Here is a 17,245-nt window from a genome sequence, read left to right as displayed (position 1 = left end):
TATGAAGATTTTTTAACGCATTCTTGACAACCGTTTTCGCGAAATGGTTCGAGGAAGATCATCATTTGATCGTTAATTACCTTCGCTTCTATATTCCATTCGCGTCTACTCACAGGAGTGAAGAACCTCGACTCACTATGGTCAGCACGGGCTCAGGACTTGGCTACCGTTCCGTAAGGAAAAACTGTTCCACAGACCGAACGGTAGATCTTAAATGAATCGCTAAAGGGTGCGGGTGAACATAAGGCCGCTATCAAAAGTAATTTTTTGTCTAGGGCAAGTCAAGTGTTTGGCCACTTCCTAAAGGAGTGCATTAAGATTTGGCTGGCTGTTGAAATTTGGATACGGATTGACAGACGGCTCTATATCCTAAGTGGGAAAGCTTCCCTGGATAGCTAGAATCAGACGGTCCAGATAGAGTTCGTAATTTTTCTTGGTCCTAGGCATGGTTAGGGTAGAGTGTTGAGGGTCTTAAATCCTCGCCTATGGTATGAAGTATTGCTGTGCCATCAGGGCGGATCAAATCTTCAACTTCTGCAGCGCTGACGGAGGATGAGCAAATTCGCTATTTTTTTTTAAATACTATAAATCTAAATAACGCCAACATTCAATCCTTTTGAAGGGAAAGAAGGGGCTTCTTCTAATGAATCTTCAACATTATTAAATGTTTACTTTACCCCTATCAGAGAATTGTGCTAACATTTACTTTAGTATTAGCATAGTATCCATATCAATTTGCGCCTCTAGCTCATTTACATTTCCTTTGAAGACACCTTCGAATGTGTTACTGGATGATACCGTCTTCTGCTAATATACCTATTCACCACAAGCTCATGGAAAAGAAAATAAATTAGATTATGATTAACAGACATAGGATCCTAAAACACTTTATCGAATAACGTTGCGGTCGTGGAAATTACGAATTTGAAACCAGAATTCAATTACAATTTTAGAATGAGGAATTTAATCTCTGAGGTGGATGACTGCGTCTGCTGCTGTAAGTTGTCGAAATTTATTAATAGAGAAAACGTCAATAATACAATAAGAAAAGCATCTTATTTTTAAACACTTCCTTTAATATTACTCTATTTTGTTCGTTTCATCATCTGTCGTTATTCTTGACAAGGATGCACCAAAACTACGATGAGCCATTACTCTGGCTTTAAAAATAAGTCCCACACCACCGCTTCGCAGCGGATTATAAGAATGGCTGATCCAACTGACAGTAAATAAAACTAATAAAAGAAAAGTTTCCGGTTATACTATAGATTTAGTATTGAAAATTTCACAAACACGTGTTTCAGCGACAACATGTGCCTTTTTCCAGTACTGGCTTTGTACTTGTTTGTTTCACTTAACTCCCACTCGCTGTCGTGGAAGTCGCTGAACAATATGCGAGAAACAGTGGGAAAGTCAAAACTAGATAACCCCACCAACTATGGACTATGGACACACCTCAGAAACTTGTAAAGGATCTAACAGGATGACAGTATGCCGCAGTTGCTGTCAGGTAGGTCGTCAAACGAAAACTTGCAAAGATGCGAAAATTGTATTCTCTGCAAGGATCGTGGCGCGTCTGGTGGAAGCGTTGCAGCCACTTCGGGGTCAGGCCGATGTCCAGTCTTCATGAATAATATAATCCGCATCCTACAAATTAACATGCACCGGAGTGCAAACGTTCACGAGTAGCTAGCGCAGTTCGCTGTGGAGATAGAAGCTGATCTAGTGCTAACCAGCGAGCAATACCGGAACAAGGAGCCGACTTCATAGCATCTCAACTTACCAGGTACCAGTGGCATCTGGGTTCGGGACGGAATTCGTCTGAATTCGGTGTTTGTGAGGAGGCATGCGCCATGAAGGCAAAGTGCAGATCACCAAAAAGGAGACTCCGCGGTGCGACAAAAAAAAAATAAATGAACGCATCTGGCAGAGCCTAATCAACGAGGTAAAAGAGGACCCGTGGGAACTTGGCTATAAACTTGTCACCCGAAAAATCGGTGCTCTGCGGAAACCCTGCATACCAAGTACCGACCAGACGGACTGCATTGTACGGGCATTATTCTCCAGATATCACTAACGGGTTGATGTCAACATCGCGGAAAGCGTCGAGAACTACCCACTTTTCAAAACAAAAGGAGTCGAAGAAGCAGTTCTCACAACGAAAAACACAAAAAAGCGTCTTGATAGTATTTCGGCGGAAGTTTATAAACTGGTGTTTCGCCAATGGTCAGACTTGCTGCTCGGGACGTCTAACGCTTGCGAGGGCATTTCTTGTCCCTGGGAGGTGGCATGACTCACACTTATCAAAAAAGGAAAAGGACACCCAGAGCTGCAATCTGCATATCAATCAATGTGAATGCTTGCTCGAAAAGCTCATCAGGAGCAGACTCGCTGAAGCGATCTATGTTACCAGGGACTTATCCCGAAGGCAGTTCGAGTTCAGACCAGGGAAATCCACGGCGAATGCTGTTATGAAAATCGTGGATGCGGTTCATCGAACCAGTCTCGACGGATAGTGCTCCTTTTAGCGCTTTCATTCCGTAAGATGGACAGAAATGCTAGGCATATTAGAAAACTCATTCCACGTGCCGAGCTATCTCTTGCGGATATTGAGAGATTATCAGAAAGAACGCTCCCTGCTCTATGAGACCAAAGGTAGATGAGGATGGAGATCACGTCGGAATTACCACTAGGATCCATCCTAGGGCGGGAGCTCTGGAACGTTTCTTACGATTGTCTGCTAAAGCTCGACATGTAGAAGAGTCGCGCCTGGTCGGTTATGCGCAAGACATGGCGTATTCATGCGACGGTTAAGCGGATAAATGGCTGCTCATGATTGCGCTAGGAAAAACCGAAGTAGTCTTGATCAGAAAGAGAATCCTGAACCTGCGCCCCATATCACTCGGCGGGTTAACTATAGACTCAAAACCAGCAGTTAATTCCTCGGTATAATGCTCTAGTCGTTGAACCGAACGCATGGTGAGATTGATTATTTCCTTGTTCAACTTCGAAGGAGGTTTTCAGAAAATTGGGAAGGCACTATCTTCTGATTGTGTGTTCTGCAATCGAGTGGCTGACGAAGCCGAACACACCTTTTTCTCTTTTGAAAGGTAAGGTGGCTTCCGTCAGCAGCTTTATGCAGACACAGGCAAACTCACTCCAGACAACATTGTCAGAGAGATGTTGAGGAGCGCTGGCAGATGGAGTCGTGTTGCGCATTACGTTCGGGTTCTTCTTAGTGCAAAGAAGATTTGAGCTCGACCAGCGGAAGGACCGGATGGCAACGAGTTCCCTGAACTACCATCTCCCTTTCTCCTCTCCCCTCCCGTTGGTGAAAGGAATTGCCTAATTTGGAGGCTCCCTAAGCCGTGAGATCAGAATGACTAGGCCGAAGTAATGTGTCAAACAGTTCCAGGCTAGTTCTCTGATGACTGAGAAGTGTTCAATTGGTTGTCCGCGAGCGTACCGTTGCTGGAGTGCAACACTCTGTGCGTAAATGCATTCACCTACCCTAATCCCAAAAAAAAAATGTCCGTGAAAAGTTACATGAAATTGTAGTTTATCTCTCCGGGCCTTAATACTGCGAACCAATTTGTAGGTTCATCGACACTCTCCGTCAGTTCCCACCGATGTTACCACTTGCTCCCTTTCTCTTCGCCGGAATATCAATTGACATCTTTCCACCTATTGCATATACCACACCTTCTGAAACAGTTCCAAAGAAGTCTTTCCATAAACCACATTCACCTTTTTGACATTACATTACGTGCGTTGTACTTCTCCCCAAACTATCTCTGGGTGCAGTAGTATCCCAGTACAGTAGTTATAAGCAACATATTACCCCCAATATTTAGTACTACCATTGCCAAGGCATATTAACATTAGACGGCCGAATGCAAGCATACTGCAAATGTCGCTTGAAGTTCAGCCTAGTGTCCATTATCCGTGTCGTATCAGAGCCTCCTTCCTACTAAGCAGCTATTGGATAAGTACAGCCAAGTAACTGGGTATACCAGTCGACCCCAGAAAGCTATTTGTTAATTGTTTGTCTGACCGTCTGTCAAAATTGCCTCTTTCGCGTGAAATTAGTCCTGTCAGTATCGCGTTGAAGTGGATAGTGGAATATACTCAACGAGCATGCTCATATACTACGAGCTACATACAAACCAACCTTTCATATTTGAGATCAGGTCTGCACAAACTTTATAGAGACTATAGTGATTCGTGAGAACAGATGAAGCCGGCTGGCATTCAAAGTATGTTAATGTGAAGGAACAATTACATTTCCGGCATCCGCTTCGAGAACTGGAACTTATCCCACACCTAATCCTACTCACTATCCGATATATTACTCACGTTTTCCTCCATCCGACATCCTCCTAAAATCCCATAATAACTACATCGAATCAAAAATTCTATCCTCCAATATGCACATATGTATCTAAGAATACCTCGAATCCCGACAATCCGCAAGCTAATGCAATTCATATCGCATACAAGTTAGCTATGCCCAGATTTATGACATTATTAAACCCCTCAGGTATACGGCATTCACCGAATTCCTCCCCCAAATCTAGGAATCTCCTCGTGACCTAAGTCCACTTGTGACCTGCTCGTCTACGTCTCTGGCCATGTAGGATGTGGATGAGCAAAGTTATATGCATATTACCACATCTACTCATCCGCAGACAGGACGTAGAAATATCGCATGTAGGAGTCAAAATCCTTGCCAAGCCTACTACTCCATGGAATTCTCCGGGGCAACAAAGGCTAGATGATCCCATGCGTTGAATAGCTTCCTATTCATGCTATGGGAGCACATACATATGTAATTATTTCAATGATGATGTGGAGATCCTGCTCAAAATTTGCCGATTAAATTATCTACAGAATGGGCACGTTTGCATGTCCCGTTCGAGTGTAAGCTCCGGTGGACGAGGTTATTACAAGTGCTTGAATGGACGCAACAATAGTTGCCATTGTTTGGTGGTAGGTATTATCGGTGATTCCTTGTTATTGAAAATATTATCCTGGGCTTTTGAGTGTTGTGATGTGGATGCCACTCCAGACTAAAATTAGAAATGAAGCTGAGAACCTATTTTAATAATTACTGCGGATATTGGCAGGACTATGAATACTTAACTACTCTGATGTGCAACTTCCTTCGTCACCTGAAAGGCTAAGCTAGCGTCATCTACTGTAATACTCGTAGTTAATCGAGGAAGGTATTCCCAACATACATGGTAGATATGTAGTATTGGATAAACGTTTTGATGAGTGAATTATGGCATCAATAGACCCAAACAGAAATTCTAGCTCCGAAGAAAGAGGAGAATATTAGGATTGAGTATTTCTCAGTTAGTCTTTCCGTACACAAATAGTGAACTGTATCCTACATAAGTATGTGACCCATGAGTTTTCAGTACTCCTCAAATGCCGTACTAGGCACCGAGCATGAAGGGTTTTTTCTTGAACTACCGCAAATATTATGGGCGAGAGTAATGCGTAACGTGCATAAAACAGTCTTAAAACCTCCCCCAACGCTTTTCCCTGTGGAACTACCAGAAAGTATTACATCGTGAGACGGGCTTCTAACCTTACACGGAGGTCGTTAACTCATTCCAGATTCAGGTCTGCCCATTTATCTAGAGTATTCTCCGTACCCCAAGAGAAATTGGCTGAAATTGTAGTTAATCCCTCCATACCTTCTTTGCGTTCTGGCTTTGACGTTGTCAACATCATCTACTTAGCCATTCCTTCCTTCTGACGCACTTGGAGCTCGAGTTCATCCAATATTTGGTGTCACCCTAACCAGTAGCTTTCTTAAGTCAAGTATATTACAGACGCCGCTTGAAGTTCAGTCTAGCCTCTTATCGTAACCCCCTCCCCTCAACATTCGATAACTGATTTTGTAATGATTGAGTGGCTACGTTCTCTGGTCCTCAAATGTTCCCTTTTAATATTTTGTGGTCAAAACCATGTTTCGGAATAGGATAACTCAACCCCATTCACTGCTACACTTACGTCGCTGAGGCCCATTATCGAGGCCACATCAGAAACTTAAACGCTAAGCGCATTGTTCTTTTCTTCAGCATTTGTCCTATTCAAAAGCGGGGTCGGCATTTATCTCTTTCCCTGATCTCAACATTTTAGTTTTGTTTTACTGAGGATAGTACAAAGTATGTTGCCTCAAACCCTCCTCCTTTACCTTGGCTTGGGACCAGCATGCTATGTTAATAACATGGCGAAGTAACGCCAAGCCCACGCAAAAGTCTCAGCAGATAACTCTTTTGGAAATCCATGAAGACAGAGTATACCTTAGGTCTGTCGTTCGTTCCATGACATATCCTTCTTTCTGCCAAATTATTGGGTGGCCACTGTTCTGAATTTGCAGACCAAAATACCTTATATGACGCAGACATTGGTTGATCAAAGCTTGAAATAAGGTGTTCACTTTCCATGTGTCGCTCCCATATAGCAGCGCAGAGAACATTAGCGTAGAATAGGTTCAATGTAATTTTGTTGTTGAAATAGTTACACTTTTTGGTTTTGGACAAAGGAGTGAAAACAGATTTAGTCTTGTTAATGCGTCAAGCGCCATCAAATTCGGTTCCTCATTAGGCAGAAACAATGTTGCCCAGATATGTAGTATATTGTTCAACACCGTCACTATTACATCCAACAATGCACATAAGATGAGTGCGATGACCAGTCAAACTGAGAACCTTGGGTTGTTCTTGTTTATCTTCATTTCAATTCGGGTAGCGTTCTTCTCCAATTCCAGAGCCATTTGGCAGCAACACTAGTGATTGCGGCGCGAAGGTTAAGTCGGGAATGACTTTTTGACCTACTGGGAAACATCTGCGTCATGCTGCCCTCCTTTGAGATTCCTAGCAGATTGCAGCCGAGTGTCCATAATCTAAGCATGTGTAACATTTGATTAGGCTACCTGAATTCGTGTTCTACATATTAAAAAACCAATTTTGACTTTCCGGCTGTTAAGGAGATTCCTCGCGTGTTGCTAGGCAGCTTCCACCACACACAGGTGATACCTATCCGGGCATTGGTTACTCTGGATACTCACGCTTGACAACCTCTTCTACTTCGGTCTTAGCTGTGAGGCAATCAAGATCTCGGGTTCCTAGAAAGCACGTTAGTTCTAAGTTAGAAGCCAAAGCTTTCACTCTCAGTAGCCTTTGATCGCTTCACAGAACCTACTCTTGTTCGTTGTCTTTGGACCTTATTCGGCGAGAATTCCACCATCATTCGTTTTCTGTACAGAAGCTACTTCTGCTCCACTATCTTGGGCCTTTATTTTATACCGGATCTCAGTGAGACCTTCCGCAAAGGCCTTGCATCCCTTCAGTTTAATAAGCAGAACTGGCGATTTATTCCACTTTCGTCTCCTTACGTCTCCTTACCTTTTCCTTTAGTGCACCACAATTTGTATTCGCCCTAACTTTAGGCAGGAAGGTTTTTAACGAAGCTAGATGTTGTTTCCTCTATTTCTTTTTCCTCATTTCTTCTGCAGATGCGTTTTCCTCTTTTCGCTTTCTCTCCAGTTTACTCTACAATGGACAATCTGCGATCCATTTAGCGCTTATCGTACTCTCAGTGGGAAGTGCGTTTCTTTTTACTTTTTGTTCAGTAGGTTCCAGGTGGTCAGTAAAGGAGGTCTTTGCGACTCCGTTAACGTCCACGAGGGACGTTTGGGCGTCAAATCGTTTTATCACTCGATGTGAGCCGTTATATTGCTGCTCTAGCGACTTGTTGATGGCATCAATGCGACGGAAAACGTATTCACAAGTGGCCAAATCCTAGAAGACCAAATGGTGGTTTTGATACCTAGATGCTGACACTGGACGAATGACTCTAAAGCGAGGTTGGTGACAAAGCCCTTGAGCCTGATGGCTGATTTATCCTCGGAAGCAATGAACTCGCCCGAAATGCGGAGTAATGAACCGTAGCCATTTCAACCGGAGAGGCTTACAGATCTTCTTTCAAAATGGTGCGTAGCAAAAGAGGAACTGCTGGAAGCGCTCGGAGCCATGGAATCTCGGGCGTGCACTTTGAGGCGGCCTTGAGAATGCGATGCGTCTGTTCCATCACTCCGTCGACCTAGGAGTGGTAAGGTGTCCTCTGAATATATTATAAAATACTGTAAAACTTATCCACATTATCATTGCTTACTACGTAATATTTTCTCCCATATACTGTACATTCATATGTATCTAAAAGTACAGGCCTACTAAGTATATGTAAATTTTGTATAAATTAGGAAACATGAATTGAGAAATATATAGTTCGTCAGAACTATCAAAGGTAATCACGACGTGTTTAATTCTTGTGGAGTTCAGCAATTGCTGCTCCCAGGATCACACTACGTGTTTCTTGTGGAGTTTAAGCAATTGCTGCTTCCAAAGTCGGTTAGCCTGGAGCTTGGCACTTCAGCTGCTCCGACTTTCCATAAAGGTAAGGTAAAGAGGCTGGGATCAGAGGAACTATCAGTGGACTGGCAGCATCACATGGCGACCGTGACAGTATAAAGACTTCTTACATCACAATATTGCGCTCCCGCGAGACGGTTGGGCTGATCGAATATGGCACGTGCGATAATCAGAGCACTCGTATCCAAGACTGGTACTGTTTGCGGTCGACGTGTATATCGATCAATAATAGTAAAGAAACTCCCATAGCATTCGCAAAGAGGGAGCTTGATGATATCCGCGTAGATGTGATAAAAGCGAGCGATATGTGGCCCGACCGATTGGGTGTGCCAGTTGATGAACGGTGTCAAAAGCCTAACGGTGAACTAAACCAGGTAAATATGGCTTGATTTCCCCATTGAACTCCGCATAGTAGGCCGCATAACCACCCAACTCGAGCCGGTGAAACTTAAGACGGGGGCTGGCGAAGATGTGCAGCAGTTGTTCGTCTTTCGTTGACCTGGAGCTTGCCTGGCTGTAGGAACGAAAAAAGTCCCTCAAGGTAACGCTAATATTCTTCCTGGTCGTGGGAGGAAACCAGGATCTCATCTTAATAGTTGCGGGCAAAATCCAACTTGCTAAAGAGGTAGTTCAAAATTCACCGCAGTGTTTGAGGGGCATTCCTCAGCACTATTGGCATGACTGCGAACTCAAACAGGTCGAAGGGCGTGGTGACGGCTGTTTTGCAGGCGTTCTCGGGAGAGACCGAAATCTGCAGGCCGATGACCGAGAATACCGAGCTGCTAGTCTCCTGGAGCAGATCCTCTATTATGGGCAGTGGGTACCAGTCCGGGCAGGTGAACGAATTTAGTTATCAGTAATCACCCATAGAAAACCACTTGCCGTCTTGGGCACAATGTGCAAAGGGCTGACCCGCTGACTCGAAAAGGGCCGAATTCCCCACGCTCCTACAAGAGATCGATCTTCTGCTTTTCAGCGGTGAGGCTTTCTCCAGCGAGGTATCGAGGTCCTCCGAAAGGTCGCGAATTGATATGAAATAGCGCTGATGGTGTGAATTTCTGAACATGGCTAGTAAAATGGTCGGCGCAGGCCGAAGTCCTAGATGAGTCCTTTCGAAACAATGGAAAGTACGAAGCCGGACTTCACTTGAAAATGGGTTGCAGCGCTACGATTCGGTACGTAGAGACGGTTCTCCGAAGAAATGTACTCGGCGAACAACGCCGTCGTCTTTAATTTCCCGACGTGTTGGTAGCAGTGATTTGATGATACTAACAGTAACCGGTCCTTGATACCGGATCAAGTACTGCAGAACGGACGCGCTCATGGCTATTGTTGCGCGAGAGCGAGTGGAATCGCTGCGTGGTGATCCTGACCGGCCTTTGTAATAGTTCGCGCGTTAGGCTGGTTAGCTGCGCAATGGTCAGACGCAAAGCTTCGAACTGCATAGCGGTCTGATCCCGCGCTTGGTGAGGCATAACTTGTTGATTGCTTGGTATGCACTTGCTGATGTGAGATGGCCAGAATATGTCAGAAGGGCCCAAGCTGTGCGGCGAAATTCTCTAGCGGTTTTTAATGAGCAGCAGGAGTTGACGTTTTTACTGCGGCAGCATATCGAGCCACTTTAGTAGGAAGACATCATCACTAACGTACATGCAAAAGCACAAAAGCACGCTTGTGACGCAAAGGTGAGAGGAGCGTGTGTCCCCGAGCTCGACGTACGTAAGCAGCTTATACAACTGCGTGTCCGGTGACTTCGTAAGGCGACTGATGATAGCCGTTTTCAAAGCTATGTACTTATCCGTTTCCGGGGGCGAACGTATAATATCAGACACTTCCGAGATAGTGTCGAAGTTCAAGGTAGAGATCACCAGGTGATAGCCTATGACATCGTTGCCTATACGATGCACCTAGAATTATGAATTTGCCTGGAAAAAACACAGCGCCTAATTCGCCCACTAGAATGATAGCATTTTGTAGTGGTCAACCGTTTTGACTTCACCTGCTGCATATCTGCGAATAACTGTGCTTGGAGCTGCAGCGAGGCGAGTTTACTCAGCCTCGTCGTCTTCAATGCTAACGCAGAAACTTGACAATGTTGTTGTAACTACGCACTACAATGTACACAGAGAAAAAATGTATATCTCATGCTCTAAATCTGCGAACCGTTCTCTAGGTCACCAATTTAGTCCTGATGTCACAAACAAAAATAGAAATTAATCCTTTTCTTTTAATATTGTGTATTTGTTAGTGTCGTATTAGTTTCACGAAAAAGTAGGCCGATGATAAAAAGTGCGTCGAAGTACAGCGAAAGGATTCGCTTCTGACTTCTGGGAGTGAAGATTGAATTGACTTACGCTGAGCATGCGGCGGGAGCGTTGGCGGCGTCACATTGCTTCATTTAGTATTTATTATTATAAAATATTTCCTTATACCCACTAATTTCATTTCAAATTCCAATTTAATTGTAATTGTCGGTACTTCCCCCATTTTCAAGTACTAAACTATTCCCTTCCCGAGGCCAGCTGATGGATGACGTCACGAAGTGAAATGGCATTTGACAGTTCGATGACATTTATTTTGTAGTTGTCAACGAAAGTCGGCACAATTTCTTATCGGAGTGCGCTTTAGTTGTTTTCGTTATTTGCTGTTCTCGTTTATGCCCGTCCTCTGACGTTTGATTTCAAATCAAAATGGAAAAGCCACAGAAAATGCCCAAAGTGGCGAAGGTGAGTACCGCAAAACTGCTATTTCACTATCGCGTTCCTCAACTGAAACGTTTCATTGACCTCCCTCCAATTTCAGGTTAAAAACAAAGCTCCCGCGGAAATACAAATCACCGCCGAGCAGCTTCTCCGTGAAGCAAAGGAGCGAGATTTGGAAATCCTCCCGCCACCACCAAAACAGAAGATTTCCGATCCAGCCGAACTTGCCGACTACCAGCAACGCAAGCGGAAGCACTTCGAGGACTGCCTGCGGAAGAACCGAATGGTTGTGAGCCATTGGATCAAGTACGCGCAATGGGAAGAGTCACAGAAGGAAATCCAGCGAGCGCGATCCATCTGGGAGCGTGCACTGGACAACGACCACCGCAATATAACGATTTGGCTCAAATACGCCGAGATGGAGATGAAGAACAAACAGGTCAACCATGCCAGGAACTTGTGGGATCGGGCGGTCACGATAATGCCGCGCGTCAACCAGTTCTGGTACAAATACACTTACATGGAGGAGATGCTGGAGAATGTGGCAGGAGCACGGCAAGTGTTCGAACGATGGATGGAGTGGCAGCCGGAGGAGCAGGCCTGGCAGACCTACATAAACTTTGAACTGCGGTACAAGGAAATCGACAGAAGTCGCGCGATATTCGAGAGATTCGTCCTAGTCCACCCGGACGTCAAAAATTGGATCAAATACGCTCGTTTCGAGGAGAATCACGGATTCATTCATGGGTCCCGAAATGTCTACGAACGTGCGGTGGAGTTCTTCGGGGAGGACAATATGGACGAGAGATTGTTCATTGCTTTCGCCAAGTTCGAGGAGAATCAAAAGGAACACGACCGGGCCCGAGTCATCTACAAATACGCATTAGATCACTTGCCCAAGGAACGAACCCAAGAACTCTACAAAGCCTACACAATCCACGAGAAAAAGTACGGCGACCGTGCTGGCATCGAGGATGTGATCGTGTCCAAAAGGAAGTTCCAATACGAGCAAGAAGTTGCCGAGAATCCTAACAACTACGACGCATGGTTCGACTACATTCGCCTTGTAGAAGGCGAAGGCGATGTCAACGTGGTCCGCGAAACCTACGAAAGAGCAATCGCGAACGTGCCTCCCACAAAGGACAAAAACCTCTGGCGTCGCTACATTTACCTGTGGATCAACTACGCCCTCTTCGAGGAACTTGAGACCGAGGACATGGAGCGAACGCGACAAATCTACCGAACCTGCCTCGAACTCATTCCACACAAAATTTTTACATTCAGTAAAATTTGGCTGCTCTACGCCCAGTTTGAGATTCGCCGGAAAAACTTGCAGCAAGCAAGGAAGACGCTCGGAATGGCGATCGGCATGTGTCCGCGGGACAAACTTTTCCGAGGGTACATCGACTTGGAAATTCAGTTGAGAGAATTCGATCGTTGCAGGATTCTCTATCAGAAGTTTTTGGAGTTCGGTCCGGAAAACTGCATTACGTGGATCAAATTCGCCGAACTGGAAAGCTTATTGGGAGACGTCGACCGAGCACGAGGGATTTTTGAGTTGGCTATTCAACAGCCCCGACTCGACATGCCGGAGCTTCTCTGGAAAGGCTACATCGACTTTGAAGTCTCCCAGGGAGAAACAGAATTTGCTCGGCAACTATACGAACGCCTATTGGAGCGTACTCACCACGTGAAAGTCTGGATTTCCTACGCTAAATTCGAATTTTCATCCCCGGCCGAAGATGAAGACATGAACGTGGCGTTATCACGAAGGATTTACGAGCGTGCAAACGACAGTCTGCGTCAGTTCGATGAGAAGGAGTCGCGTGTTCTGCTTCTGGAAGCGTGGCGTGATTTCGAGAAGGAACATGGCACGCCCGATAGCTTGGATAAGGTCGTGGAGAAGATGCCAAGAAGGGTGAAGAAACGACAGAAGATCATCTCAGAGTCGGGCGTGGAAGAGGGATGGGAAGAAGTGTTCGATTATATCTTCCCAGAGGATGAGATGGCTCGGCCGAATTTGAAATTGCTGGCGGCCGCGAAGAATTGGAAGAAGATGAAAGCGCAACAGGACGACGAAGAGGTTGAAGTGAAGGAAGAAGTCTCCGAGGAAGGAGCGAGGGAAGGTGACACGGAGGAGTAATATTAGGACTTTGTAAGTTGTTTGATATTTGTAAGGATATTCTGACTTAATAGAAAGTTTTGTCATAGAAAACATTTTCTTTTTCTTTCATTTTATACAACAAAGTGTGAGCGTAACATTCGGTTCTTCTGATAGCTCATCTCAACCAATATCCCCATAGATCACGAATCAGATTTTCCTCTTTGCCTCGGCAAGATGTTGTGGTTGCTTCCTGCACGAAGTTGTTTCTTTGCTCAATGGAGAATGTCAATCTCAAAAAAATCTGCAATGGGGATGTCAATCTGAAATCTGTCAAATGCGCAGGCCCACATGCCTCTAAGGATTGCCCTCGCTCGACTGCTCAAAACGGTGGCGCCCTTCGAGTCCTAATTGGCTTTCTCTTCTTTGCGGGTGGCATAAGTCATCGCCTCACCCCCATGCTGCCCGAACTTTGGGAAATTGCGGCCAATTTTGACACTTTCCTCCTCAAAGGAGACCTCAACGTCAGGCATGTAACTTGAGACGACTCAATTAATAAGGACAACGGCGAAGTTCTCTTTAATTGGTTGCAGTCAGGCCCATTTCTTAGCGCGGACATCATTAATGCGGGAGTCCTAACCTTTTCACGTGAGTCATCCTTCCTAGACGGCTTTATTATCTCATCCAATCTATCAGCCTGTGTCACTAGCTGTTAACTCTGACCATCATGCCCTGAGCCTCTCAATGCATTTACAGCAAATTCCTTTCTCTCTCCCCCGTCCCTACAAATAAAAGCGCTTTAAGCTGATAAACTGGAACGCTTTCCAATGCGACCTATCCAGTGCGCTGGGCCCTCCCTATCCCAACTCGATCTCACAATCGACAACACACTCCTGATAAAGAGTCTTGCTATTACAAATGTGGGTGCCTATCGTCCTTAACCCTCCTCTTAGCCCGCCACAGGAACAGACTTCTGCAGCGAAGGAAACGATTATTCCATCGACAGCGTAACAGATGCAGCGATGAATATCGTCTCCTGTCCGAGATCATTAAAAATTTCTCCAGCAAAATTAATAGAGCCGCAAGATCTGAACTGAATGCCTCCTGCACGAAACTTTTTTCTCAATAATTGATCGAGTGTCTGGAAGGAAAACATCGACTCTCAACGTCAATTACTCCCTGATAAAAATTGGAAACCATCAATTCCACTCTTACGAGGAAAAAATATCTGCCTGCATAGACTACTTCAGCCATTTATTCAGAGCCAGGTCACCCGTGGATACCATCTGGAACTCTGGAAGGGTTCTTCCTATGTCCTTTTCCCCCGCCCCGCAGGCGTCAAAATCGACCCGTTCGCCCCCTTCTTTATCTCCCAAGACGAAGTTGAACTTGCAATCATCCAATCAAACAACAAAAATCATCAGATCCGGACCTTGCCGTTCTCTTCGACAACTGCCCTGTAATCTGGAAATCAACTCTCTTGATAGCTATTCCTAAGAAAGATTGTTCTGGCGATCTCAAAAATATGAGGCACATCTCTCTTCTATCTAATATTGAGAAAAAATCGAGCACATCTTACTAATCCACCTCAACAGGCATCACTTCTCTATCATTCCACTGAATCAATGCGGCTTGGAAAACCTCAGCTCCGCTGAATAGGTAATCTTCTATCTGCAAGACCACATCCTCAATCACCTGGAAAACAGACAATGGGGGGCCTTAGACCTTGAAAGGGCATTCGATTCAGTTTGAAAAGAGGGCCTGCTCTTCAAACTAATCCAGACTAATAATATACCCCTGTCTCCCGTAAATTTCTCCCCATCGCCATCAATAACCCAGGCTGCGCCGCTTCCGTTTTCCCTCTCATTTTAATAAGAGTGAGCTTAAACCAAAAATTTTTCATAAGAAATACTTATTAAATTAAAACCAAGAAAGGAGAAATTGGAGAGTCACATAACGAAGCCGAGCTCAAGAGCATGTCTGGGATTGGATGTCGGAGAAAAAACCGACTTCAATGATGTGAAAACCAAATGATATCTAAGCTATTTGAAGGAAGACCTAGAACCGGAAGAGGCCCCCAAGAAGACTCAGATTAGACCTCAGTTTTTAACGACTAAACCGAGCCAGATGGAAGCAGCAGAAATCAACCCACAAGAAGGAATGTTCCGAACCCCTGTTGGGAAAGAAAAAAAAACTTGGACAAGTTAGGAACGAAGAGGGGCCAGGAGGCTGGACATCTAACTGACTATTTTACCCAAAACATTTTCGGAACAAATGCTCCCTTGTAAAGAGCAGGAAATTATCGAGAATCTTATCATCGGCCAATTGTGTAAAGGATGAGACGTTCGGCGGCGTACACTTTCTATCAGACCTGAGACTAGTAGACTACACGGCGGAATGACTCAGGACCATAGTCCCTAGATTGGCAAGCTGAAAGAGATGGGTATGAAATTCCAGGAGCACACCACCATGTGTGTCTACATTTCCAAAGCCACAATAATGGATAATCTTTTAAATCTTATAATTGCCCAAAATGAAGATCGTGGCTGTGGAGAGTGTTTAGAACGAAAGGGCAATCGAAGGCGATAGGTGCCGTATTAGCTCCAGATTGATAAAATAACGAAAAAAGAAATCAAAATTAAACTTAACAAAATAATCTGACTTTCGGCAAGCTCCTCCCAAAACTCTACCGGATCAATTTTCCAAGTGTCAACTTTACACGCCTATCTCTCTATCCTATACATAAACACGATGTTGCTTCTTCTTTTTGTTAGGAATTTAAATAAAAATTAAGAATTAAAAAAGCCACTTCCGAACCTTTTAATCCGGACCTCCTCCGCAGTTTACTGGCTTCTATGACTTGGCACTGGAAGTAGCACACCAAACTTCGCAGTTTCAAAATGGTCTGAACTCTCAATTTATTAATCTTGCAGATGTCTTATGAAACATGTTAGCATTTCCTATTCACTCCTTGGTGCAGAATGGGACATTTACACAGTCAGATTGTGCTTCAGTTTCTCTATCATCACACTTAATGCTGTGCAAGTAATAAGCTCACAACAGCTAGACAAACACAAGACACAGACACCCACGACGACTGGAATTCGAACCCAGAGCAGCGAGATTGGGAGGTTAACGTTCTACCCCCTCAACCCTCAATTTGGTCCGATTTTCGGGATGTCTACTGAGTATTAAACTTCCAATTTTGCCGGCACATGGGACACTCCTGTCTATTGGGCTACGAATTTAACCACTCACATGTAAATTCTCTCCTTCACTTCACAAAGTTCAGTCTCGTCCAAAAATCAATAAATTGATTGATTGGTGAATGACACTGCTAAAAAATGGAACCAAGTCGGAATCCGGAATTTCGCGCTTGGTATTTACTCTCGTGCGGCCAAAAACGAACTTCCATATCCAGCAGTTCAGCTGCCCATCCAATGAGCTGGTTTCGATACCGCTAGTACCTGCTCTTACCGACCCTGGCTTGAACTTCAAAATTCGAGGTCAGCGTCGCCAAGAGCAGAATTACAAAAACACTGACCATGCCTTGTCCAGAAACAAAAGACACGACGGCTAGAACATGCACTCGACACGACCATCCCCCTTTTGCTATGTTTAAATATTGCGTTGCAGAAACCACAATGTTCCAAGCTTAGGTAAAAGCAAAAAGTGAACGTACAGTGCTGTTGTCGAAAGTTAAATCACATATCATTCCATGATACCAAAAGAAGCAAACAAAGCCAAGAGACAAGTTAAGCAAAGTAAAAAGGCGAACTTTCTAAATTCCCAATATGACATGGCATAACTTGGATAGTCATTGGCTTGATTGATGTCGCACCGTGTGATCTATCTAGGGATTATCTGCAATCGTATATGCCACTAGAAAATTGACCCGTTTAAATCTGTCAATACTTCAAACGTACCTTCGAAGTTCACACGTAATCTGCCCCAAAGTTCAGCACTCGCCGCGGGTAGCCCCTATAATCTTCAAT

The 17,245-nt window shown here is 44.6% G+C and overlaps 1 protein-coding gene across 1 annotated transcript; it reads left to right on the top strand.

The window, feature by feature from the left end:
• The first annotated feature begins 11,024 nt into the window (after window positions 1–11,024).
• On the top strand, window positions 11,025–13,358 carry LOC119653600 (protein crooked neck). The gene is made up of 2 exons (XM_038058351.1): window positions 11,025–11,173; window positions 11,250–13,358. The coding sequence occupies exons 1-2, from the start codon at window positions 11,138–11,140 to the stop codon at window positions 13,290–13,292; spliced, it is 2,079 nt and encodes a 692-aa protein (XP_037914279.1). The 5' UTR covers window positions 11,025–11,137; the 3' UTR covers window positions 13,293–13,358.
• The last annotated feature ends 3,887 nt before the right edge of the window (window positions 13,359–17,245 follow it).

Source organism: Hermetia illucens, chromosome 4 (genome assembly GCF_905115235.1).
Source record: "Hermetia illucens chromosome 4, iHerIll2.2.curated.20191125, whole genome shotgun sequence".
Taxonomy (NCBI): Eukaryota; Metazoa; Arthropoda; class Insecta; order Diptera; family Stratiomyidae; genus Hermetia; species Hermetia illucens.
Note: the sequence above shows the minus strand (reverse complement) of the source record. Positions and strands in the feature narration are given on the sequence as shown.